At 53.9% G+C, this 24,315-nt stretch overlaps 1 protein-coding gene across 2 annotated transcripts in view; it reads right to left on the bottom strand.

Moving 5' to 3' along the window:
* Positions 1-24,315, bottom strand: part of KCNQ4 (potassium voltage-gated channel subfamily Q member 4) — a 51,274-nt gene that overhangs the window by 5,665 nt on the left and 21,294 nt on the right. The window contains exons 2-11 of one of the 2 annotated variants that reach the window (XM_090269209.1): positions 16,740-16,830; positions 15,989-16,115; positions 15,581-15,756; positions 14,735-14,860; positions 14,225-14,335; positions 13,961-14,056; positions 11,308-11,396; positions 9,538-9,699; positions 3,255-3,475; positions 1,205-1,304 (exon numbers count right to left, since the gene is read on the bottom strand). In XM_090269209.1, the coding sequence (XP_090125335.1) occupies positions 1,205-1,304; positions 3,255-3,475; positions 9,538-9,699; positions 11,308-11,396; positions 13,961-14,056; positions 14,225-14,335; positions 14,735-14,860; positions 15,581-15,756; positions 15,989-16,115; positions 16,740-16,830 (1,299 nt within the window). The remainder of the gene's footprint in view (positions 1-1,204; positions 1,305-3,254; positions 3,476-9,537; positions 9,700-11,307; positions 11,397-13,960; positions 14,057-14,224; positions 14,336-14,734; positions 14,861-15,580; positions 15,757-15,988; positions 16,116-16,739; positions 16,831-24,315) is intronic. The other variant, XM_090269208.1, reaches the window with a different exon arrangement.

The raw sequence follows: 24,315 nt of genomic DNA, 5'->3' as shown, positions 1-24,315 counted from the left end.
GAAGAGGAACAGGTTTGGGGTGATGCTGGGTGTAAGGAATCCGTGGAATAGTCAAGGAGTGTTGACCTGGGCCATGTGGCAGCTCAGGCATTGTATTCCAAAAGCTAGTCACTTGCAGGGGAGAGATGGGATGTTTAAAAAGAGGGTGGGAAGAGAACTCAGATTCTCAGGGGGTGCAGCGGAATCCAGCTAACTCTGAGTTTTAAAGGAACACGAAGGAAGAGGCTCGTGGGCCAGTGCACCAGCCAGGGAAGAGAGAAGCTAAGTCTGGGAGGCCTAGGGGTGAAGGCATCTCTGGAACTCGAGCTGCAGGCTGGAGGAGACGACTAGGCCAGGACTCCATGCCAAGGAGCTTGGGGGCCAGATCCATGGCTGGGCCATGACTGAAGGGTTCAGGAGACTGGTTACCCCTTAATTGTTGAGGCAAGGAGACAGCCAGTAGAGTCAGTAGGGCAGGGGTTTCCAAACTCTTTGACCAAGACCTACCATAAGAAATACATCAGTACACACAAACCAGTACACACGTCAGAAACCACTACACGCAAACACACATGCATATAACCGAAATATAAGTTTCATAAACATTATTTACCCTTACTACTAGGATGCTGAGATTTTCCATTCTTTTTTTTTTTTTTTTTTTTTTTTTTTTAATGCTGACCATGGCCAACTACATTGATTTCACTAAGTTGATTTCAAACTGTTGTGACCTGTGGTTTAAAAACCACTGCTCTAGAGGAAGTCCTAGGAAAACAGACAGGCTAAGGTCAAGACACCTAAGAAGAGAGTGAAAGTCTGAGACACAGATGGAGGAAAAGAGCATAAGACAGAGGCACAAGGAGAAGCAGGCAGATGCTGATACACAACCAGGGAGAGAGATAAAGAGAAGAGAGCCTGACATCAAATGAGCACAAGGAGGGGGAGAGAGGCAGAGAGGATGCTTTGGCTATGAGGAGCGGTACTGTGATAGGCAGCTGAGCCCACTGCCCCAGCCAGCCAGCCCTCCAGATGTAAGACTATGCAGAAAGTCTGCTGGGAGCCATATGCCACCTCCTCACCCACCCACACAAGGGTGCCAGGCAGGCAGCAGCTGGTGTGCCCGGGAGCTAGGCCAGACCTGGCTATGAGGGCAGGTCCCAGATGGGGAGCAGCAATGGGCTGGCAGATGAATGAGGGGAGGGCCCACCTAAGAGCTAAGTCTCACCTGACAGAGCGGATGACCGTCTTCACAGCGGGCATGACATCATCCACGGTGAGCTCGCACTGGTAGCTCTTCTCCTCTGCTCCTTCCTCAGATGGGCCATCTGGAAAGTCAGGGGACCCAGGTGGTGGCAGCAGAAGGGGCCACTCCTACCCCTTGCCACCACATGCCAGACCACCCTTAAAGGTACCAATAGGGAGACTGAGGCCCAGAAAGGGCCCAGAACCTTGCTGGGGGCACCAGTCAGACCAGACTTTAACCTCCCTCAATGCCCTACCCAGAGTGAAAACCCCCAGTTCGTGGCATGGTTTCTCCCTGTGGCCAGTCATGGTGGCCAGGTGCGTGGGAGCACATCTGGTCTGGCCTGGGGCAAATGACACAGAGCCCTGGAGAAAGCCCTACTGGTTCCACCACGTATGACAATAAGTCCCAGAGGAAAAGGGCTTGCAGCCTCTCCGCACAGTCATGCATAGTCTTATCCTTCAGCCAAGAGGGAAGAAAACTCAAGGGGCTGGCCCCCCTGCCCAGCTCTGCCATTGGGCATGGCCCCTAAGTCAAACCACTTTCCTTCTGGATGAAAGAAACAGCTTTTCTGAGGCTGGTGCCCTGCACTACACAGAGAGGTGATGTTGTCCTGGCCCCATGGGGGCAGAAGTCCGGGGGAGGCCAGGTATGTTCTAAGGCAGCAGGGAAGAGGAGGCGCCAAGCACCAGCCATGCCCAGACTCCCATGGGTCAGCACTTCCCAAAGACTGGTTTGTGGGGTTCTTTAACTTTCCAGGAAATGGCTCTCCGAGTTGTCAGCCAGCAGCATATTAGGGGCTGACAGAACAGACAGAGGCAGCATCAGTGGGTCCCCTCTTTCCCAGGCCAAAGGGGCTTCCCGTCCCCATCCTCCATCATTGCCCACCCACTCCCTTCCCTCACCCAGGGGTCTGAAGCATGTCAAAGCTGGGAGAACTCTTTCAGGAGACTTGGTCCAACCCTTTTGTTTTCCCAAAGAGGACACTAGCGCACAGGGAGGGGCAGTCTCTTGCCTAAGTCACAGCACAAGTCAGGAGCAGAGCTAGAACTCAAAAAAGCAACCTATCACCCTGGCTGGGTGGCTCAGTTGGTTGGAGCATCGTCCCATACACCAAAAGGTCATGGGTTTGATTCTTGGTCAGGGCACATACCCAGGCTGTGGGTTCCATCCCAGTCAGAGCACATATGGGAGGCAGATCGATGTTTCTCTCTCTCTCTCCCCCCCTCTCTCTGTCTCTTTCTCTCTCTCTCCCTCCTGTCCTCTCTCTCAAATCAGTAAACATATCCTTGAGTGAGGAATGAAATTTTTTTAAAAGTGACCTCTTTAACTGGTTAAAAAGTGACCCCCACCAGGTTCACAGCCTCATACAGGATCTGCAGACTGGGCTGGGTTAAGAGGGTCAGGGTGGAAAGCATGGGCTATGGAATGAGACAGACCTGGTTGAGAATAACAGCACTGCCACTGACTAGGTGAGATCTCAGTCTCCACATCTGTGAAATGGGGGTAAAAACAGAACCCACTTCCCAAGGTGGTTGGAAGAAGTAAGAGAGAATCCAGTGTGAGGCTGTACACAGTCCAGGTTCAGCAAGTACGAACTCTGCCCCTTTGGTGAGCACTCAATATACATATTCCAAAAACCCTTCTGTTCCCCTTTCATGGATAATCTCCTTTACTCTTCACCACAATCTTATGAAGTAGATACTATTATCATCCCCATTTTACAGATGAGGAGAATGAGTCCCTGAGAGAGTAGATTACTCAGACAAATGGCAAAGCCAGGATTCAAACTCAGGCAGCCTGGCTCCAAAGCCTGCGCCCTTAACCCCAACCAAATGCCATGCTCTGCATTCTCAGCCAATTCTCAGTCTGGAGTCCAGCAAAGCAGGTGTCATGATGCCCATTTTACAGACCAGAAGCCCGGTGCTCAGAGATGGTCAATCAGTTGCAGACCCAGGACTAGAACCAACTCTTCCCACCCTGCCACCCTCAGCAGGTCCTGGGCCCCAGACCCAGACCCTCAGGTGCTCACCCTCAGCAGAAGCCCGGGGCTTGAGTCTCAGAGAGGCCCGGAAGCGGGTGCGGTCATTGAAGCTCCAGCTCTTCTGGACCTTGGTGGGGCTGGTGGCCTCACCCACCTGCTCACTGCTTGAGGAGGCGGCCATTGGTGGTGGTGCCAGGTGCTGCTTGGAGGGGCCCGCCCGCCGCTGGGAGCTGCCTATGCGGATGCGGTCTTTGAAGCCCATCCGGCTGCTGGCAGAGCAGATCGGGTTGGGGAGAGAGCCAAGTTAGCTGCGGCCGGGGTGGGAGTGCCTGGAGACACAGCTGACTTAGGACTTGGGGGTGGCTACTGGGTCTTGATTCTCCACCAAGTGGAGACTTCCTGGGACGGGTCAAGGGTGTGGTGAGGGGGGCCCTGACTCCTACAAGAAGCTGATCCAGGGTAAATCTGAGTAGATCCTCCCCCCACCTCCCATCCCTCATTGCCCAGACAGATAAGGGGTGCACAGGAGACAGATGTCAAAGTGAAAGCAGTGATAGAAACCCAAGAAGGAAGTCAAAGACAGACAGGAGGACAGGGGAGCTGGCCTGGCTCAGATGGGTGGGTGAGTGGAGGTGGTGACAGGCTGCTAAAGGACAGGGAAGCCCACCTTGGGGTTAGCCTACAGCTCCTCTCTGTATACAGGGGCAGACCATGTGGAGTTGAATGTGTGTGTGTGTTTGCATGTATGCATGTGACAGTGGGTACACATGTTCCAGTATGTGTACATATGTTGATGTGTGTGTACATGTGTCCATTGATATTTTCCTCCTTTCCCCACTCCTGGAACTATCAAATCCCACACTGGTCAGGTCAGGGCTTTAGGACCTGGTACAGCTACACGGTAGTGCACTGCAGACTTCAGTGTAATGGTGGCCCTGGAGGTGGGCAGAACACCAGCCTGCTGAGGGGCCTTGGCCCTGTGGGTTTGGCTGCTGAGCCCATGTATATGTCCAGGACATGTCTGGTAACAGCCCTCCTGGTGAAGGTCTATACCCTGTTCTTCTGCAGTCCCCCCTGCTTTAACTATGTCTACCTGGACTGATAACCTGCCTATGTGACCATGGATTCTCCCCTCCACAGCCTGTTCACTAAGCCCCCAGTGAAAAACACCTACACATGTCTGTACTCAAACTTCCCTTCCCACACCCCAGACCCCCACCACATTCCCCAAACCATGGAGAAAGACAGTTGGGGGGGCTCAGGTTCCCCAATACAGGCCCTGATTAACCAATACCTGGTAGAGTAACTCTGTGTCCAAGAGGTTGAAGGACCATGTTATCGCTGTTGGAGTAGGACCTATGCAAACGTCCCCCATCCCATGCCCTGTGGGTGTCACAGCTGCCTCCCTGCTCTGGCTTTCCACTTGGAGGGTCCCCAGCAAATAGGTTCGGGGGCCCTTCTATCCCTAATGTCTGGGGCCCAGCTCAGGAGAGTACCAGCCAGTCTCGGAGGAGGCCTGAGGTAGGGCAGAAATTAGGGGACAAGACTGTGTCACCTACTTTCAGATCAAGGGTATAGCAGAGGACAGATTCTGGTTTCAGGTTTGGGCAGGAGCCAGGGTTTCCCATGCCCAGTGCATGGGGTCCAGGGTCAGTCAAGGCACTGGGGTAAGGGAGATCTTGAAACCAGGGGCACCTTCGGGAAGGCAGCCAGGATGTAGGGCCATCCTTACAAACAGGCGCCTCTGCCCAGAGGGGAGAGGTTATAGGTCAAGGATTGGGGTCCTGAAACCAAAAGGAAGGACAGGGGTGGCCCCCGCAATCTAGCATGCTGTTTGCTGGCCCAGTGTCCTCTCAACACATCCCAAAGATTCCAACCAAAGTTTGAGTTCGGCTCTCCCAAACTTTCCTCTGCAGAGCCATTCCTGCGAGCTCTCCTCATGCTGGCAAGCACCCCCACACCCACCCAGCCCGTGCAACCCATCCTCTGTCCTCCCCTCCTCCAAGGAGGAGAGGGAGAGAGGGAGGCAGAGAAGACCCTGACACTCAGCCAAGGGCCTGGAACATCAGATCTCTGCACCCAGCACCTCACTCCAATGGTATTCTGGGGGAAGGGGGTGACCTCCCTGTCATGAGAAGTGTTCAAGCAGGACAGCTTGCACTCCACAGGATTTATGGAAGAAAAGGTCTGGGGGCTTGTACTAGAGGCTTTGAAAAGTCCCTTTCCAGCTCTGATTCTGTGATGGGTGAAGGAGCTTCTGGCCTGGGTGGTGGGGTTCTGTAACTCTCCAGCCAGCCAGAGGCCCTGGGCTGCTCTTCAATGTAAGAATGTTCTGTTTTCCCAGGGGTGGCCCTGGATTCCAGCTCCTTGGGCAGGGCCCAGAAAATGGCTTATGTCAGCCATTCTGGAGCCTAAAAGCTCAAAAAAAAAAAAAAATGGAAAGAAACCTGGCACACGGTGGACATCGAAGGAGCGCCTTCCTTTCCCAGGCTCCTTCGAACACGCAAGGTCCTGTCTCACTGCCTCAGCCCTTCCAGTTCTCAGCCACTTCGTGTGGTGGGTTCCGTATTTTCCATCCCTGTTTTATAGATGTAGAGGGAGGTGAAATGACTTGCCCAAGGTCACAGTGCTCCTATGGATGGAGCAAAGACTGGAACCCAGTTTTCTCTGACTGTACAGACTGTGTTCTTCCTCTGGAACAAGCTATCAGGATAGGGTTGAGAACTGTGCTTCTCAATATGGCAGGGGGTGGTGCAGCGGTGATTTTGCTCACTAGGGGATATCTAGCAACGTCTGGCGACATTTTTGGTTGTCATACTGGGGCATGCTCCTGGGTATGGATGCTGTTAAACATCCAGTAATGCACATGACAGCTCCCGACAACAAAGAATTATCGGACCCAAAATGTCAATGGTGCTGAGGTCAAGAAACTCGGGTTCGCATGGAGAACCCACATTTGTAAGAAAGAGTGCCTCTGGGTAGAGCAGCCAGGAGCTCTGTCACTCAGCTCGTACTCATGGACCCCGCAATCCGCAAGCCTTGAGAGGCACTTCTGGGAAACCTAGGGCTCCATGAGCCCCAGCTGCCAGGCAGTGCCAATAGGATGAGGCCCACATGGGCTCTTGGTTTCTTTATGACCCAGCTCCACCCCCACCCTTAGCTCCTGATCTCTCACCCTCAGACCTGGCCACACTGGGCTGCCTGGTGCTTTGCCACAGCTGTGCTCCCTCTCGCCTCATCACCTTGCCACTTCCTTGGCCTAGAATGCCCTCCCGCACGCCCACTCCTTTTGGGGCCCTCTTGGGGTGAAGTGCCTGACCCAAGCTCCACAGGCCTTCTGCTTTCTCCTTTCGCTGCACTTATCACACTGAATAGCAATTACTCTTTGCAACATTCCAGGAACGATGTTTTATTCATCACCGTGTTCCCTAGTGTGGGGTTTGGCGTGGGGCAGGTACCAAGGAACGTAGCAGTGATGTAGCTAAAAGAGCTGGGCTCTGGAATTAGAAAGGGAGGTGCCAATCCCACTCCTTCGGGCTTCTGCTAGGTCCCTTGGTGGGCAACGGGGAAGCTAAACCCAAGGCCCAGCAAAAGTCAGAGGTGGGGGGGACTCTCGGAGAGCCTCTAGTTCAATCTACCCGTTCCACAGATGGGAAACTGAGGTCCAGAGAAGGGAAACAATTTGGCCAAGATCACACAGCGGGTCAGCAGCAGAGCCAGAACTCATCCCCAGGCTCCTGTAAGTGTCCCTCCTGGCAGAGTGGGCGCCAGGCTCATGTCCCCAGACTTGGCAGAGCCATCCCCAGGAAGGTGAGGGCTTGTCGGGGCCCCAAGGCAGATGGCAGGCGGCAGGCACATGCACCTTGTCCTTGGTCCAACCTGTCCCCCCTCCAGCCCCCAAACTGGGTGGAGCAAGGAGGAGTGGGGACAGGAGGAGCAGGTAAGGGGGTACCTCGGTCTCCAGCTGGCGTGGATCCGAAAGAAACTCCGTTTATTACTAAACATCTGGCTGGAAAGTTGAGAACAAGACACAAACAGAGGTTAGTGGGAAGGAGTCAGGTGGGCAGTGCATGGGGAGCTGCCAGGATGGAGTTGGTCTCCTGCTGCTGGTGGGAGAGAAGGCCCCCTGACCCAAACCATCCTCCAGCCCACATTCCCAGAATGTAGACATTTTCAAGCTTTGCATGAGGATCTCCCGGGAAGAAGTTTAAATATGCAGACTTCTGTGTCTGTTCTCCAGAGATTCTCCTTCTGGGGGCTTGAGAAGAAGTCCAGCTATCTGCATTTTCAACAAATAGCCCACAGGATGCTGATGCAAGAAGTCAGTGGACCATGCTTTGAGAACACTGCTTTAGCACCTCATCCCAAAACCCCAAAGAGAGGAGGCGCTGGCCCTGACAATGCCATGCCCCAGGAACTCCTGCTCCTTGGAGTCCTGGGAATGTGCTCTACCTGGGTCCATTCACAAGCTCCGCTGAGGGTGTGGCCAATCAGGTGTGTGTATGTGTATGTGTGTAGGGTTCCATCTGGGGAACCCACCCATGGGCCAAGATTAAGGATATGGCCATTTAACCTGAGTCTGGTGGCTGACCTCCTGGAAGTCACAGCTCAGTCCCCTGGGGTGCCTCGGTAGAAGGGACACTCCACCACCATCACCACGAGCCCCAGCCACACAGACACTCCAGGGCAGACAGACATAAGGCTGGAAGTTAGTGATGGCCAAGCACTCAGCACTAATCTGTTCCTAGGCCTTGGGGGGGCCTCGAGACCCAGAGCAGCTGTGAGGGGCAGTACAGGTGCTGTTCTCCAAGCTAATCTCTGTTCCCAGAGCCTTCCTGTTCAGAGTGAACTGGAAGCTACAGAGCAGCCTGGCTCAGCGGGGCAGGGTTGCACCAATGCCAGTACTGAAGATGGGAAGAACAATGATGGCCTTCAGGCCAAGACAGAGAATCCGAGTGGGGCTGCACCATGGATGCTCTTCCAAGGGGGCTGCCAGTCTGGCCTGACCAGTCACGCTTCCCCTCCCTCCAGCACCAGACCTGGAGGGCTCCGTCTCTCCACCCACTTCCTGCTAAGCCCCTGGCCAGAAGTGTCCTCACTGAGAACAGAAAAGGAATGCTGCTCCCAGCATCCCCTGCATGGAGACCACCTCCTCCCAGAAACCAAGACAACCAAGAGCTCCTTATCAGCTTAAACGTCACTGATTTTCTGCCCAGAACCCAGAGGCTCAGTGACTTGATGACTTTCTCAAGGACACACAGCATCAGGTGGCAGAGGCAAGCTGTCACCACACCTCCTCCTCCTGACCACAGAGTAGCTCATCTCTCCTCCCCTTCCTTGTCCTAGGCCGAGGGCTCAGCATCACACTTGAGGCCCGAGGCCCAGGTGCCCAGCTGGCAGATGCAGGGATGATGTGTGAAGATGAGACAAAACAAAGAGATGGGTGGAGAACAGGTAAGAAATGAGGTGGGATTGAACCCTTGACCTCAAAGCTGTACCTCCACAGGAGCATCCACTTTCCCGTAGTGTGAGTTAGGGGGCTTCCCTTATCCAAATAAGCTTAAAATTCCACTATTATGAACATTTACATGGGGGTAAATGTTATTATTTCTCAGTTCTTCTTTCAAGATACAAAAGCTCCAGGCAAGTCAGGTCAAGGGGAAGAAGATTGTTGGGAGCAGCAAAATGTCTCTCAGTAAGGGGGAAAGGCATTGTGGGAGAATCCCAGGAGGATCCTCTGGGTCTAGCAAAGCTGTGGACAAGGGTTACACAAGACAAGAGCATTAGTCATTGGTTGAGTTTACGTAGGTCCTACAGCGGTTCTTAGTCACAGAGCTCTCTTTCCAGCTGGCATCTCGTTCTCGGGAGGCGAGTTCAGGGTCAAGCCCTTTCTAGAGGAACATGCTGGGGGAGGGGTCCCTGCCCTCACACCCCAGGATGGTGCCCACGATTACCTGAGCCGTAAGCACCTGTGGCCCGCGGCCTCCTCCTCTCTCCAGCTTCCGGGGAGGAATGGGGGTGCAGGGATGGAAGAGTAAGGGGCGGGGGGCGTGGAAATAGAGAAAGAAAGAGGACAACGGAATGAATGGAGGAGGTAACGGGAAAGGATGGTGTGGACAGATTCCCCCTCTCTCCCAGGTAACAAAAAAGGTGAGTCCAGCCTGGCCCCTCCAGAGAGGCTCTTGGCCTGTACCTGACAATACCTGGGAGTCCCCAGAGCAGACCCAAACACCCATGTAGTGGCTGGAGGCAGGTCTGAGAGAGGATGAGACAGAGAACGGAAGAGGAAGAGGAGAAGCAAGAGGAGGCGGTGGCCCCAGAGGGCCCCTACCTTTCCCCAGGGCAGAAGGAGGCGCTGCCCGGCCGGTGGCAGGTGGCAACGGGCGGGTAACGGGAGGGCGCTCCATCAGGTACTGGCGCCCGCCGCACCTCCAGGGGCCGCAGGCCCCCATTGCGGGCCCGTTGCACGTGCTCAAACAAGAGGGCCAGCTCTCTGCAGGAGAGGTTGCCATCAGCGGCAGGCAAGGTCCTGGCACCACCCTCTCACCCGGTGGGCACTGAGCTCCTGAGCTCACATCCTGCCAGGTTCTGCCTCTCTAGAGATGCTCTATGAGTGTGGAGTGGGGGAGACTAGCCTTCTACACCTTCCAACCCTTTCTACACCTGGGAAATCCTCAGGGATGCCAAGTATGGTTGTGCAGGCTTGGCACACTCCAGAGCACCTTCACAAGGGGTAAGTGGGAGCTCAAATCCAGCTTACTTGGCTCATCAAGTTGACCACCTGGACATGGAGCTGTGCCTCCCAGGGGACAACAGCAGCCCTGAAATCCTCACCCTCCATATATCACCCTGGGCTTCATGGGAGAAAATGACATTTGAAAGTGACTAGCCCAGCTTCCTTCCCCTGCAGCTCTGGGTTCTTAGAGACTAGATTTGGGACTTAGCTTCTTTCTAATTCTCCAGGCATTTCCTGCATCCATAACCCCTTTCTGCCTTCCCATTGTATAGATGAAGAAACTGAGGTCCAAGGGGCAGGAGGCCCAGCGGATCCAGAGTCTCCAAACCAAGCTCTGTCCCTCTTACCAGAGGACCAAGAACTATCTCACCCCAAAATTTTCCCTTCCCCTCACACACACATCATATTTTTCACAAACCAGCCCCTGCGCCACTCCCCAAGGCCTGGCCTTGAATCCTTAGGGCTCCTGCTGGGAAGGGCAGCTTCTTCTAATCTAACTGCCCTCCTGGTCTCTGAGGTGGGAGCTTGTTTCCATCAGGTGGAGAGATGGGGGTAACCAGTGTGATTTTAGGAGGCCCACTTCCCAGCCTCTTCTCTCCTGCTCCTCCCCGGGAATCCCCTGGGGCTGGGAGGGAAGCAAGGAGGGAGGCAGCCAGGTGTAGGGATGAGTGGGATCATGCAACAGCTGCTCTTGGAGAATTAATGAGGCCAAAAAAAAGGCACCTGCAGAAGCTCTGAGCACAGCAGCCTGGCCCGCCGGCCCACGGGACCAAGCCGTGCTCCGTGGTCTTCATTCTTGCCCAAGGGCCTGGCTATGTACCTGGCCACACAAACCTTGAGGATGCTATTAATAATCCCCTGCATGGAGCCACCCCTGTGCAGTCTTACCCCGGCCTGGGCCAGTGGGGCAAACTCACTTCTGGACCTTAAGGCTGCTACCCGGCACAGTAAACGTACATACATATTCACACACACGGGTGCCATGTGGGCCCTCGCCCCCAACCCTGGCACACCCATTCTTGCCCATCCCACACTCTCTATCCAGCTGCAATACGCCAGGCTGGCAAGGGCTAACACTGCCCCCAACTCATCTGAGGGGAAGTGAACTGGCTGTGCCACTGCCCTGAGCGGCATCAGGTCTGGATGAGCATGGGGACTGCAAGCACTCCAGGGCTCAGAGGGGCGCCCTGCGTTCAGTGTCCGCAGCCTTCCCTGAGTGAGGTAGGATCTGCAGAGCCAGCTCCAGATGCTCCCCTGGGAGCCACCACCCCTTTCCCACCCTCCAGGGCTGAGTCCCAGCCACTTGTCCTCAACGGGCATGGCTGTCAGCCCCTCAACCCACCTTCCCCCTGCATCAGGGCCTACCTGAAGGAGGGGAGGATACTGTCGTAGTAGTACCAGGTAGCCGTCAGGTAGGCCCGGCTCATGTCGGTGGAGTACAGGCGCCATGCAGCCTGGTGGTGTGGGGGAAGGAGATGGAGGACTGGCATCAGTGAGGGCTCTCTGCCCCTGAGGGAACCCAGTATTTGGGCCACCTGAAGGGTACGCAGAACCAGAAGCCAGTTCCAATTCCATAGCCACCAGCAGGGCCAGCCAAAGAAATGGTGGCCTAGAGAGAAATGACTTCCCCAAGGTGCTGAGCAGATCAGCCTCAGAGCCAGGGGCCTAAGAGTGTGGCAATTAAGAGCTGGGGTTTGATCATGAGGCAGACCTGGGTTTCTATCCCAGCTGTGCCCCTGAGGAGTGAGTGTGGGCAAATCAGGTAAAGCTGCAGAGCCTCAGTTACCACATCTGTTAAATTGGTGTAACACTACTTACCTGACTGGATGTTGTGAGAATTAAGTGGGTGAATATTTGTGAGATGGCCAAGTGTAGTGCCTGGCACATAGTTGGCACTTAATGCCAAGTTCCCCTGTTAAACTGTCCTATTAGGTCCCTCACTACAGCTGATAGACATCTATTCATTGTGTATTTGATTAATGTCTTTCCTCCTCAATTGTAAGCGGTGTCTTGGTGGTCACTGTATGCTCTGGCACATGGTAAATGTTCTGCAAATTTTGAGGAATGAATGCTGACTAAGTGAATCATTATTACTAATAATAACACCTCCCCATCTTTCCCAGCTGCCTGTCACTGCCCATGGGGTTAAGGAGGGGAGGATAGAGCATCACCTCCCTCGGCATTCATGGACTTGCAGGGCTTCCTCTGCAGCAGGAGGGATAAGCACCAGCAAGAGGAAGGTCTGTCTCCTTCCCTCCAGGTAAGAAGAGCCAGGGAGGGACTGTAAGTGGGGCGATTCACGAGGGCAGGGAGGCATGGAAGCCATTAGGCAGGACAAAGCAGAACTTGCCCTGGGTGCCCCCCTTTATTGGGTGCCCCTTGTTCTTAAGGGACTGCCTGCTGATGAACTCATCAGCCAGGCACCCTCCCAGGACAGGAATATTTTTACTTCCTGCTTGCCTAGGCCTCTGGCTTAGGTTAGAGAGCAGCTGCCAGACTGTCTCATTAATTATGGGCACCACAATACCAGCTGTCTCTCGGCATGGACAGTGCCAGCCGCCTGCCCCTACAATGCCCCTTGGAAGGCCAGCTCCCAGGGGACAGTGGCCATTGTGCCCCAGGGGATGCTGAGAAGGAAAGGCTTGGCTGGTAGCTAGAGATAGCAGGGATGGGGAGCAGAATTCCACCCTGGGGAGGAGAGATAAGGAGGGGTTGAGTCAGACTTGTGGGGGGGGGGTCAAAGGGTGGAACGCTGACATGGGCTGTGCCAATGTTCCCTGAACTGTTTCCCGCAGGAGTGCCTCTTGCACACACTCCTGATCAGGGAGAAGCCAAGGCTGAGTCACAGTCACACAAATCAGAGCCCTGTCTCAGCCCATGCCTCATCAGAATGCCTCAGCACAGTGGGGGAAACCCTCAGGCTCCACATGCTCTAGCCAAACTCACATTCTTCATGTCCCATATCTGGCCCCGCTCCAGGGAGCAGGGCCATCAACCATCCAGTTGGGCAAGCCATCTCCCCCTCCCTCACTCCCGATGTCACTAATTGCACCTCCTAAATATGCAGAACCTGCCCATTTCTTTCCATCTCACCTGTTGCGACCCTAAGTCTACATCACCCAGCAACCTGCCTCACCCAAACTGTTGCCAGAGTCTCTTATCTGGTCTCCCACACACACCTGAGTCACCCTCCAATCCATTCACCACTTTTCAAAACACAAATCAAATCATGTCATCCACTCCTCTCCTTCAAACTTGTCAGTGGTTCTGAGTTGCTCTTGGGAAAAAGTTAAACTCCTCCCCATGGCCCTCAGGTCTGGGCCTGGCCCACCTATCCACTATCCACTACCCTCTCCTCCTTCAGCTTTCTGTTCCAGCCCTGCTAGCTTCTTTCAAGTTCATCAAACACACCAGGACCTTTACATATGCTGTTCCCTTACCCTGAATACTGCCTTCACCTCTTCACCCAATTAACAACCTACCAATCATCCAGCTCTCAGCTCAAGTATCATTTTCCTGGGAAAGTCTTCCCTGAATCCCCCTTCAAGGCCCTCTGTTACCAGTTCTTCAGAGAACCATTTCTTTCTTTCAAGACATTTATCTCAGTTTGTAGTTCCAGCATTGATTGGTATGAGGGCTTGTGGAATGAATTAATGAATTAAGGTGTTAGGAGTGGAACAGGCTTACTGATGGCTGCACAGCTGACTGGTGTCTCTACCAGGCACCTAAGGCCTCTCATCCGGGCTGTATTCCACATCAAGCCATGTAGACTTGGAACTGGAGTCAGCCAGTGGGACACCTCTGGCTAATCCTAAACCGGGCATTTGGTACAAAGGGACATTTTCGACAATCTGAGTCAGCATCCCAGCTCTGTTCCCAACTTGGCATGTGACCCAGAAAAGTCACATCTCCTCTCTGAGCTTCAAAGTGGAGTCACAGTTATGAAGCTGGGACACAAGAGTCAGCACACAGAATTGACACATCAGTTTAGTTCAGGGGCTTCCTAGGCAGCCTGTACCTGGATGAGGTTGGCCGCTGGCATCCTTCGCTTCTCGAAGTGCTTCTGCCGGTGCTGCTCCTGAACCTTCAGGGCAAAGCCGGAGCCGAGGATGCCCTAGGGGGATAGGCATGGTTGGGGAGATGTGGTGGTGGGGACAACAAAAGGCAATGTCTGTCCCTCTGAAGAGCCCCCCACTGCTAATGGAAAATAAGGGTTTAGTAGGCTCTGCCCCCAGGCTCCCTCTCCCCTAGACTGGGCACTCCTTGGCAAACCAGGACTCACAGCAGGCAAGGCAAAGAAGGAGACGCCTAGTAAGGCGAAGCCGGCAGCCAGGACCCTGCCAAGCCATGTGTGCGGCGTCTTGTCACCGTAGCCGATGGTTGTCAATGTAATCTGGGAACACAAATGGGTCACCCACAGGGCTGGTCAGAGGGGCCACCCACAAGAGCTGTTGGGGGCACAGATAGATGGAAGCCTGATTGTGCAGGAAAGGGCCCCCATGATTGCTCACAAGGATCTGGTCATGGGGATTGATGAGGGGCACAGACAAATTCTGCCCCCATCCCTAGCCCCAAGGAGGGATATAAGTCACAGGGCCTTGACATATGGGACTAGATGGGGGCACAAGCAGGTCCACTGGGGCAAATTGAGGGGCTAGCATACAGGCTGGTCATTAGGGGGTCCCAGCCGTAGCAGAGAGGACAGGGACAGGCCCCACTCAACCCTGAATCAAAGATCACAATGGTCAAGGATGGTCCTAAGAAGGGCGGCACAACACAGACCCTCACATACCGTTCCCCACCAGAGTGAATCAGCGTAGGAGGAGAAGTCGGAGTTGGCGTCCTTCTCAGCCAGATAGACCAGGAAGGAGGCGAAGATGAGCACCAGGAACCCGATGTACCAGGCGGTGATCAGCTCCTGAGGGGGCAGCAACGGGTGAGGGTGAGACCACAGGCAGGACTGAGACAGAAAGGCATGAGGAAGTGGGAAACGAGGTGCCCACTTGGGAGAGGGGGGAGGGGGAAGGCTCCCAGAATGGCCAATGAGAGGCGTTGGGGAAGGGGATAAAAGTACCCCACCTCTTTGTACAATGTTACCCGCGCCGGTTCTACCAGCCTTTCTCGTCTCCTCCCGTCAGGGAGACCCTGCCACTCCTTCCTGAACCCCTCGGCCCTCCTAAAACGCCAGGGCACTCCCCGACCCCGCCCTTGACCCTCCAGGTTCCAGGCTCAGACCTTCGCCCCCAGGCCCATCTTGCCCCCCAACCCCCCTTTCAGGCTTCAGTCTGGCCCCACATGTAGCCCCGCCCCCATCCCACCTCAGACCTCGTCCCAGCACACCACTTTGCTGTGCACGTAGACCCGCCAACCCAGAAGTTTCTAAGCGAGACCTTCAGGCCCTACCCCCAAGGCCCTGCCTTTTGGCCTGGTCAAGACTCCTAGACCCCGCTTTGGCCCAGATTGGGCCTCCACTTTGTCCCAGATTCTGTCCCCACTTTGTCCCGCCCATTAAGCCCTGAGTCCTGACCTCCAGGCCCTGCCCCCACCCCGTCTCCTTCCCGGAGCTCCACTCAGGCCCCGCCCTCCACGCTCCTGCCTAACCTTACCCGGCTTCTGACACGCCCCCAACCGGCCTCACCTTGCTGTGCGCGTAGACCACCGAGCCGAGCAGCTTCCAGGTGCCGCCGCGGCGGTCCATGCGCACCATGCGCAGGATCTGCAGGAAGCGCATGCTGCGCAACGCAGACGTGGCAAAGATGTTGCCCTGCGTGCCCGCGGCGATGACAGCCACTGAGGCCACGAACACGATAAAGTCTGCAGGGACGGGGACAGTGAAGTCACAGCCAGCGCCAGGGAACCAAACCACCCTGCGTCAGGAGCCCGAGGTCGGGGTTTCCTGGGATCGTGGGGCTGTGTGGGGGATTGGGAGGGTCCATTGCGTCAGTGCTAACAGCCAGGGTTCGGGTCAGGGATAGGATCAGCATGTCAACCCTGGGGCTTGGGGTCAAGGGTCAGGAGCAGGGGTTTGGGAGAAAGGTCTTATTACCGATGACACAGAAAGGTTTTCTGGCAAAGCGTAAACGGCCCTGCCATCCTCGGTAGCGGCAGCAGCATCCAGCGGACCAGACACGGATGATGTACTCCAGACCAAACACCACAATCATCACAAATTCCTGTGGGGCCAGGGGCCTGAGTTCTCCCCAGTCCTCAGGACAGGGGCCCAGGTCACACAACCCAGAAAAAGCCTGGAGTCCCTGGGTTAGAGGTACTAGGATTCCTAAAACCACCTCTCCTGGAGGGCCTTACACCTGGATGAACCTGAGGAGGATTCTCGAAGGCAGGCAGCCCCTTCCAAAGAGACTGAAAGTCCAAGTCTGTCCTTTCTTTCTGTGTGCATGAGCTGTATAGGTCTTTCTCCTCATTTCCCCCTCCCCCCCCCCCCGGCCATCTCAGACTCTGACATAAAGGGTGGCTGTCTTTCACCTGTCACCCTCCAAGATACTTCTATTTAGGGAGAAAAAAACAAGTAACATCTCACTAGGGGTGGAGTTAGCAGTTTGGGTCCTGAGGAGTGGGACCTACTCACCTTCTCTCTGGGCACATCGTAAGCCCTGGTCCCTCAACACCTGCTACAAAGCAGGAGATAAAACCCAGAGATGGACAGGCACCAGCTCAGGGAACACAGAGCACAGCAAGCCACTCTCCAAGCCATCGTATGAGAAGCCTCTCTAACCTTCACCCTGAACCCAGAGACGCTCCCTCACACGGCCTCCCTCAGATGGGACGCCAGCACTCACCAGGATGAGGAGACACTCATTGGCAATTTCCTGGTGTTCCGGGATAGTGGACAGCACAGACAACACCAGGCAGGTGAACACCAGCAAAAATCTGCAATTGCAGCATGAAGGGAAAGGTTAGATTGCTAAATGGACAGGATAGCCAAGGATCCTCAGTGGGGATCTGCAGAGTCAGAGGAGGAGGGAAGCGTTATTTGAGAAGAGTTAGCTGGAAAGCAGGTAAAAGAATCAGAATCAGAGTTCCCTGGAATTGTGGCTGTGGGCTGAACACCAAAGGAAGAAGCCCCCAACCTCCGGGCTACTGAGCTCACAGGCACCTTCAGTTCTTGCCACTGCCCTTGATGCAGGCTGCAGTCAGAGAGGTGGTCACTCAGCTTTGAGTAGTAGGTTGATCTGAGCTGGCAGTGGGAACAGACTGGCCCAGGGTCCCACAGTTAGGAACACCTCCCGGCTAAGCCACTCTCAAGTGTAGCCTCAGCCTCTCTGGCTCAGATTCAAGGTTGTCTTAAGAGAAGTGCTCCAGAAATCAGCCTGGGGGAGGGGGATGGGCAAGTAAAGTCAGCAACTAAGGGAGAGGAGGGACCCCCCATTTCATCTGCAGAAGGAGGCCAACTGCCCCTACCTTTATAGGCCCTTAAGAAATTAAATAATGAGATAGCTATGGAAAGAAAGGGGATCAGGGAGGACAGGTAGGGGGAAAGGATGCAGAGGAGGAGAGGATGTGAAGAGGGAAATCAGGCAGCAAGGAACCGTGACATGGAGGCCTGGAACTCCCCCAAAGGCAGTAGGAAGTGGCTGAATAGCACAGAACCAGATGTTTAGACAAGGAAGGAACTTTAGAACCCAATTCTTCCATCCCTTCCCTCAACCCCAATTGTACACATGAGGAAACTGAGGCCCAGAGAGCAAAAGGCATTGCCCAAGGTCACTCAGTATGTCCAGGATGGGATCAGAGCCAGGGTCCCTAACTTTCCAGTGGTTGGGCAGAAGGAAAAGGGCATGGGGATGGAAGCTAGTGGCCTCTGGAGGATAGGAATGTGTGAGGAAGGCAGGATAAAAGGCACAGACACAGTTGCAGCAAAAGGGAACACAGCTGGACTCCAGGAAGCAGTCCTCTTTGGGATGGGGTAGGGGATGCTGGACATGCACAGGCCCTGGAAGAGACGCCTGAAGATACGGACTTCTCTGGTAACACATCCCTTGTGGACTGACCCACAGTGTTCCCCAGATGTCCCTAGAGTCTCCCCACTTGGGACTGCTGATGCTGCATTCTGCCTAAACACCTTCCCATGGTAGGCTGCTAAGACTACTCACCCTTCCCCCACACAACACTCCCTCACTCCCTGCTCTGAGGAGCCCTTTGGGATACCCCTTACCCTACTGTTCCATCCCAATGCTGGTTTCTTTCCCGTATGTGGCCCAAGTCACTTTCTGTACAGCTTTATTTGTGTATATGTTTCGTGATGACAGGGTCATGGTCTGAGAGTCAGAGAGACCCGGGTTCAAATTCCAGTCCTGCTGTGTGTGTGGCCCTGGGAAAGTCACCTTTCTTCTCTGAGCCAGCTTCCTCATTGGTAAAGCAGGGGCTAACAGGAGGAAAAACATGGAAAGGACACAGCTCCACCATGACCCACTTACACCACCTGGGACAAGGGCTCCCGCATGTGTGGAGGACAGGCACAGGGCTGCATCCTGCTGTGTGCCCCTCAGTGGAGGAGGTAAGTGGCAGATGTCAGTAAAGGGTTTTTAATGAATGGGGAAAGAGAAGGAGGAGGCCTCCTTAGCCAGTTCCAGACAAAAGCTAAGTCAGCAAAGACATAAGGCGCGGGGGAAACACCAACTCCTCCTGTTCAATTATTAACCACAGAAAACACAGTGGCCACATTCACTGGGGATAGGAACTGTCACTGACACGGCTCAAGGGCAGAAGGGCCCTCCCTGAGGTCATCTCATCCATCCCCTTCCTCTGGGAATGGCTACAGTCAAATATTGATAAACCTTTCTCCCAACGCTGGACAGTAATCCTTCTAACCCGTTGCTCAGCCACACCAGGGGCTGTCTACTGGGTGTTTCAAATAAATTTTTTCTCAATATTTTTCTTTCAACACCAATAGTTACATAAATTCACAATCAGTTAAGTGAAAAAAAGCATATTATAAAACCTTAAGGGCAACGTGATCCCAATTTTAAGATGTAAATGTCTTTCATATACTGTATACCAAGAGTCAACGGGACTTGTCTTTGGGTGGCAAAGTTTAGAGTGGCTTGGCTTTTGTTTTACTGTTTTGCTTCTCTGCACGTACCAATATTTTTTAGAAAAAATGTGGGTAGCCCTGGCTGGTGTGGCTCAGTGGATTAAGTGCTAGCCTGCAAACCGAAAAATCGCCCGTTAGATTCCTGGACAGGGCACATGCCTGGGTCACAGGCCAGGTCCCCAGTTGGGAGCGTGCAAGAGGCAACTGATTGAACATCGATGTTTTGCTCCCTCTCTTTCTCCCTCTCTTGCCTTCTCTCTAAAAATAAGTAAATTAAAAAAATTTTTTTTAAAGAATAGACATGGGTAATCACAAATTAATATAAATTTTAAAACACATTTCCTTAAAACTACACACAGGAGGGTGGGGTAAGGGGGGCAGGAGACCCCTGTCAACCCTGCCCCGCCCCTTTACACAACGCCCTTTGCCATTAGCAGGTGTGACGGAGCGGCAGCCTCTCCCCAGAGTCCAGCTCACATGTCCCACTGCCTACTCATCGTCTTTTCTTGGATGTCTAGTGGCCAGGCATACCAAATGTGTCCAAACACACACTCAACTTTCCCTCAAACTTGTTCCTATCTTCCTGATGAGCGAATGGGGCCTGGGGAGGGACACACTTGTTCCAGATCACACAGTGAATCAGTGACAGAGCTGGGGCTAGAGGCCCAGCTCAGGTTGACCTCCAACAGCCTTGGCCTTCCTGATGGGTTCTCACACAGACCCCCACTCCATGGACAGCAGGAGAGAGATCGATGTCTGGAGCTCAGGGGGGAGGAGATGAGGGAAGGAGCCCTGAGCTGGTGTGTGCTTGCATCTGCCAGAACCAGAGTGTGACATCACTCATAAGGACTGGAAGGATTGTCTCTGGCCCTGTCTGGGGCCTCAGGTTTTCCATTTGTACAAGTGTAGATGGCACACAAGATCTGGCTGGCTTGGGCCTCTATATTGGCCCCAGCAGAGAGGCCAGACTGGCAGCCACTTTCTGGAGCATCTTTGCCCATCATGTCTGGCAATTTGGAGCCCTTGTCCAGCACAGGAGGCAGAGCAGAGATAGGTAGGCACTGCCTGGCTGACTCTCCCTGGCTGGAGCTTATTGTGAGACATTACAACCCTCCCTCCCTACCCCCACCTCCCACTGTTCTGTGACTATTCCACTCGTTCAGGAGTGCAGCAAGGAGCAGGTGAATGGTTTGCTTAGAACCGTGGTCTCCAACTATAGCAGGCATCAGAATCCCCTGGGGGGCTTATTAAAACACTGATTTGTGGGCCCCACTCCTAGAGTGTCTGCTTCAGTAAGTATGAAATGGGGCCTGAGACTCTGCATTTCTACAAAGTTCCCTGGTGATACTAATGTTGCTCCCCTGGGGACCTCACTTTGAAAATCACTGACTTAGCTAATGGGAGTGGTTGTGGTTGATCAATTATTAGCTACCTCAAGGCTTTTTAAACAACTGTAATTATTGCCTTCTCCCCCACCCCCTCCCCCAGCCCTCATGGCCTAGCTCAAATCACTGCCCAGAAGCAGCCACCGAGCAGGGGAGTGAGGAAAGCCCTTCTGGGGTGGAGGGTCTCGTGCCAATGTTGGCTTTACCACTGATTCACTCTGTGACCCTGTAACTGCTCCTGCTGGCAAGAGTTCCTGTTGGCCAGGCGCTGTGCCAGGCTCTCTGCATGTGTATATAGTCTTCATTACTTTCCACATCCCCATGCTCGCAATACTGTAATCACCCATGGCTGACCAATGAGGAAATGGAGGCTCAGAAAGGTGCCCTATGATTGCTGCACAATCTATGAAGATACTGAAAACCACTGAATTTTACACTTTAAAAGTGTGTGTGTGTGTGTGTGTGTGTGTGTGTGTGTGTCTTTTGGTATGTGAATTATATCTCAATAAAGCCGTTATTTAAAAGGAAAAAGAGGAAGTTATACCAGGTTGTCCAAAGTCATAAGGCTGGGACCTGAACCAATGTCCACCTGGACTACCAAGCCTTACTATCTCTCTGGGCCTCAGTTTCCCTGTCAGCAACATGAGGTGAGGGATGTCAGCCTTATGATCCCCTAGCAGTGGGTAGAAGGGAGAAGGTCAGCCATGAGCTCAGTTTCAGAGTCTCCAGATTCTCTAGGATGTCCCCAGAGAAACAGAAGTGTGGAGGCTAGAAACTTGGGGATATGGCAGGGACGGGGGTGTGCACAGCAGAGAAAAGGTTATTCTCTAACCTCTCTGAGCCACATTTACTCAAGAAACTGCTACCTGTACTCAGCCAGGTTTATTATAAAGCTGGAAATGAATAACCAAGAACCACCCCCAAAAAAAACTAACACAGCAGTGACATGATGAACAAGGTGATGACAGTGTGTCCAGTGGGGGGATCAGTGAAGACGTGTTGGCAGAGGCGACCAGGACAGGGTGCCCAAGCAGAGGAAGCAGAGCAAGCCCAGGGCGCCCAGCAAGTCAGAGGGAGTACTGAAGAAAGCAGAGAGGGCCAGAGCCATGTGCCTCAAGTGGCACCCTCAGGCAGTAGGACCATTATGCTAAAGGCAATGCGCAGCCGCTGAAGAGCTTTAAGAGAGAATGATATAGTCTCTATGTGTTTCAGGACCACCCCTTGGGGCAGTGCAAAGTGTGAAATAGACAAGGTGGGACCCATGAGGAAAGGCGAAGAGAAGGCTCCACAATAATTCAGAGGGATGATGGTGGGGGCACTAAAGAGAAGTGGACGCCATGGGAAAAGTCTTAGGAAGTAGGACTTGGTGATTAATTAGAAGGGGAGAGAATGAGGGAGAAGGACTCATTTCTGGTGTGGGCACCGGATGGACGAAGGTGCCGTGTGTGAGCTATGATGGGAGATCCAGTGGAGGGACAGGTGTGGCGGTGATGAGTCCCATTGAGGACATGTTGAGATAAAAAGGACCATAGGAACCTGGGCAAACACTCAGTGGGTATGAAGGGAGAGATCCAGGCTGGAGAGGCAGATTTGGGGGGCATCAGGGTAGTGACTGAGGCCATGGGAGCAGCTGAGACAGTCCAGAGAGCATGTGGAAAATTTAGAGGAGGACCCAATGGGACCCCAGATGCACAGAGGGAGGAGAGACCCTCCACCTAGACTGGGAGGGAATGGCCAGAAAGATGGGAGGGAAACCGGAGGAGAGAGGTGCCAGGTCAAGAGAAGAAAGTGTTTCAAGAAGGAGGGAGTGGATGACAGTGTCAAATGCTGCCAAGAGGTCAAGCGAGATAAGCCCTGAAAAATGTTCATTGGATTTGGTGACAAGTTGGTCACTGGGTGCCTTGGCAAGGGCAGCCTCAGAGGAAGGAAAGGATAGGAGCAGACCCAGCTGGGGTGAGCAAGGGAGAGGGGCAGGGAGGAAGTGGAGACAGAAAGTGTAGGTATATCTATTTTAAGAAGGTTGACGCAAAGAGTAGAGGCTGAGATTGGTAGCTGTAGAAGGATACAGGGCACAGGAGTTTTCTTTTTCTTTTCTTTTTTTTTTTTAGACAAGAGAATCAGAGTGGAAAAGGAGAGAGGGAGAAGTTGATGATGCAGGAGAGAGAAGGAGTGATCAATGCATGAAATCCCCAGAGTAGCAGGGAGGCAAAGGGCTGGTGCTGAGCAGAAAGGACCTGGTCAGCTTCCCTGGGGGTAGGGGAAAGGGAGATAGACTAGGTGGGAGAGGAGGGTGGGAGACAGGGGAAGCCCAGAGAGCTCCCATGGGGTTTCTACTTCCTCTGAGAAGAGGTCAGGTTCACTACTCAGAGGTGGAGAACAGGTGGATGGGGGGCTGGGGGGTCTGAAGAAGTTTGAGACAGTCTGTTTCAAGGATGGGAGGGGAAACTGACCAGGCCCTGGAAGTGGGTCCCTTGAGAACACAGGACCATTATCCCCAATAGTGACAGTGAAGTGGGAGGAAAGATCTAGAATATCACAGGTGTCCCACACATGCATTTTTGGTTTTGTTTGGTTTGGGGTGGTTTGGTTTTGGTTTTAAGACTTCCTAACCCCAATGGGGAAGCAGACTGTGTGGGATGAGGGGATCAGGCTAATGTGAATGTGGAACCAGGCCTTGCCCCTTCCTTCCCTCCCTCAGTGTTCCTCCTCCCAGACAGCTCTGCCAGTGTCTGCCACCTGCTTGGTCACCAGCTGTCTCCCTCACCTGGCCTTGGGAGTATGTGACCCCTTCCTCAGCCCAGGACCCTGGAGGCAAGGATCTGCCTTCTGTCCCAGGGACAGATGGGTGCAGTCTGGCCCCATTCAGCCGTGGTTCCTGGAGGGCAGAGGCCATGACCATCATGACCTTCTGCAGCAAAAGGGCTTCATGAGCCCCAAACCAGAGCTGATACTACAGATGGCACATCCTGACGGGGGTGGGGGCAGGGTGGCCTGGAGGCCCCCAGGCTCCTCTGGGAAGAACAGGCTCTTACTTTCTCTGGCAGGGGGATAAAGGGGAAGGCCAGTGAGCCAGGCCTCAGAGCAAGGCTCTTTCCAAGAATCCTCAGGGGCTGGTATGAGAAGTTTCTCCTGATCCAGCGATTCTAAATATGGCAAAGGGAGCAAAAGCATGTGACCCAGGGCCCCACACCAGGGCTGCCACGCAACCACTGCTTCTGTGGGCCAGGGGCCGGCGCCAGGGCTCAGGGCAAGGGATGAGGTCTCAATGGGGTCTCAGCTTCACTGTCCGAAACGTGAAGGTGAGGGACATCTCAATGAGGGATGAAGTCACTTCAGTCTGAGGACTCTCCAGCAGTGAGGTGGAGAGCAGAGGGCTGGTCCTTAGCTCAGTTCTAGATTCTCTGAGGATGTCCCTGGAGGGACAGCAGCCACCAGCGCATAGTACAAACTATGACAAAAATGCCCCCTCTTGGAAGACCAATTAGAAAAAGGCATTCTTTTTTGCCTGAAAAATCATTAAATGTTGACCCCTCTGACGGTCCCTTCAGAAACAGGTGTCCCTTACTCTGAACTGGCCCACCCCTGAACACAGTCTTGATTTCAGCAGCACTGAATCCTCTCAGCCAGGCCCCTTGGCAGGCACAGAACACCCGAGGATGAGGGGAGCCCTGGGCGTGGCCTGACAGCCACCACAGCCCTGGAAGAGCCAACTCTATATGGCACCACATGGCCCCATGCCCCTCTCCTGGCTGCCACTGGTTCACCTGGAACTGGAAACTGACCCAAGGAAGGTCCCCCTCGGATGGGCTCAGCCAATTGGATTGTGTTTTTCAGGAATGGAACCAAGAACCAGAGAGGAAAGTTGGCAGAGGTGCAGAGCAGTGGGGAGGAGACTGCTACTCCAGAATCTCATCGCCCCTTCTCTACTCCATGAAG

The sequence above is a fragment of the Furipterus horrens genome, unplaced genomic scaffold (genome assembly GCF_987537825.1).
Source record: "Furipterus horrens unplaced genomic scaffold, mFurHor1.1.pri manual_scaffold_3, whole genome shotgun sequence".
Taxonomy (NCBI): Eukaryota; Metazoa; Chordata; class Mammalia; order Chiroptera; family Furipteridae; genus Furipterus; species Furipterus horrens.
This window is presented reverse-complemented; position numbering and strand designations above follow the sequence as displayed.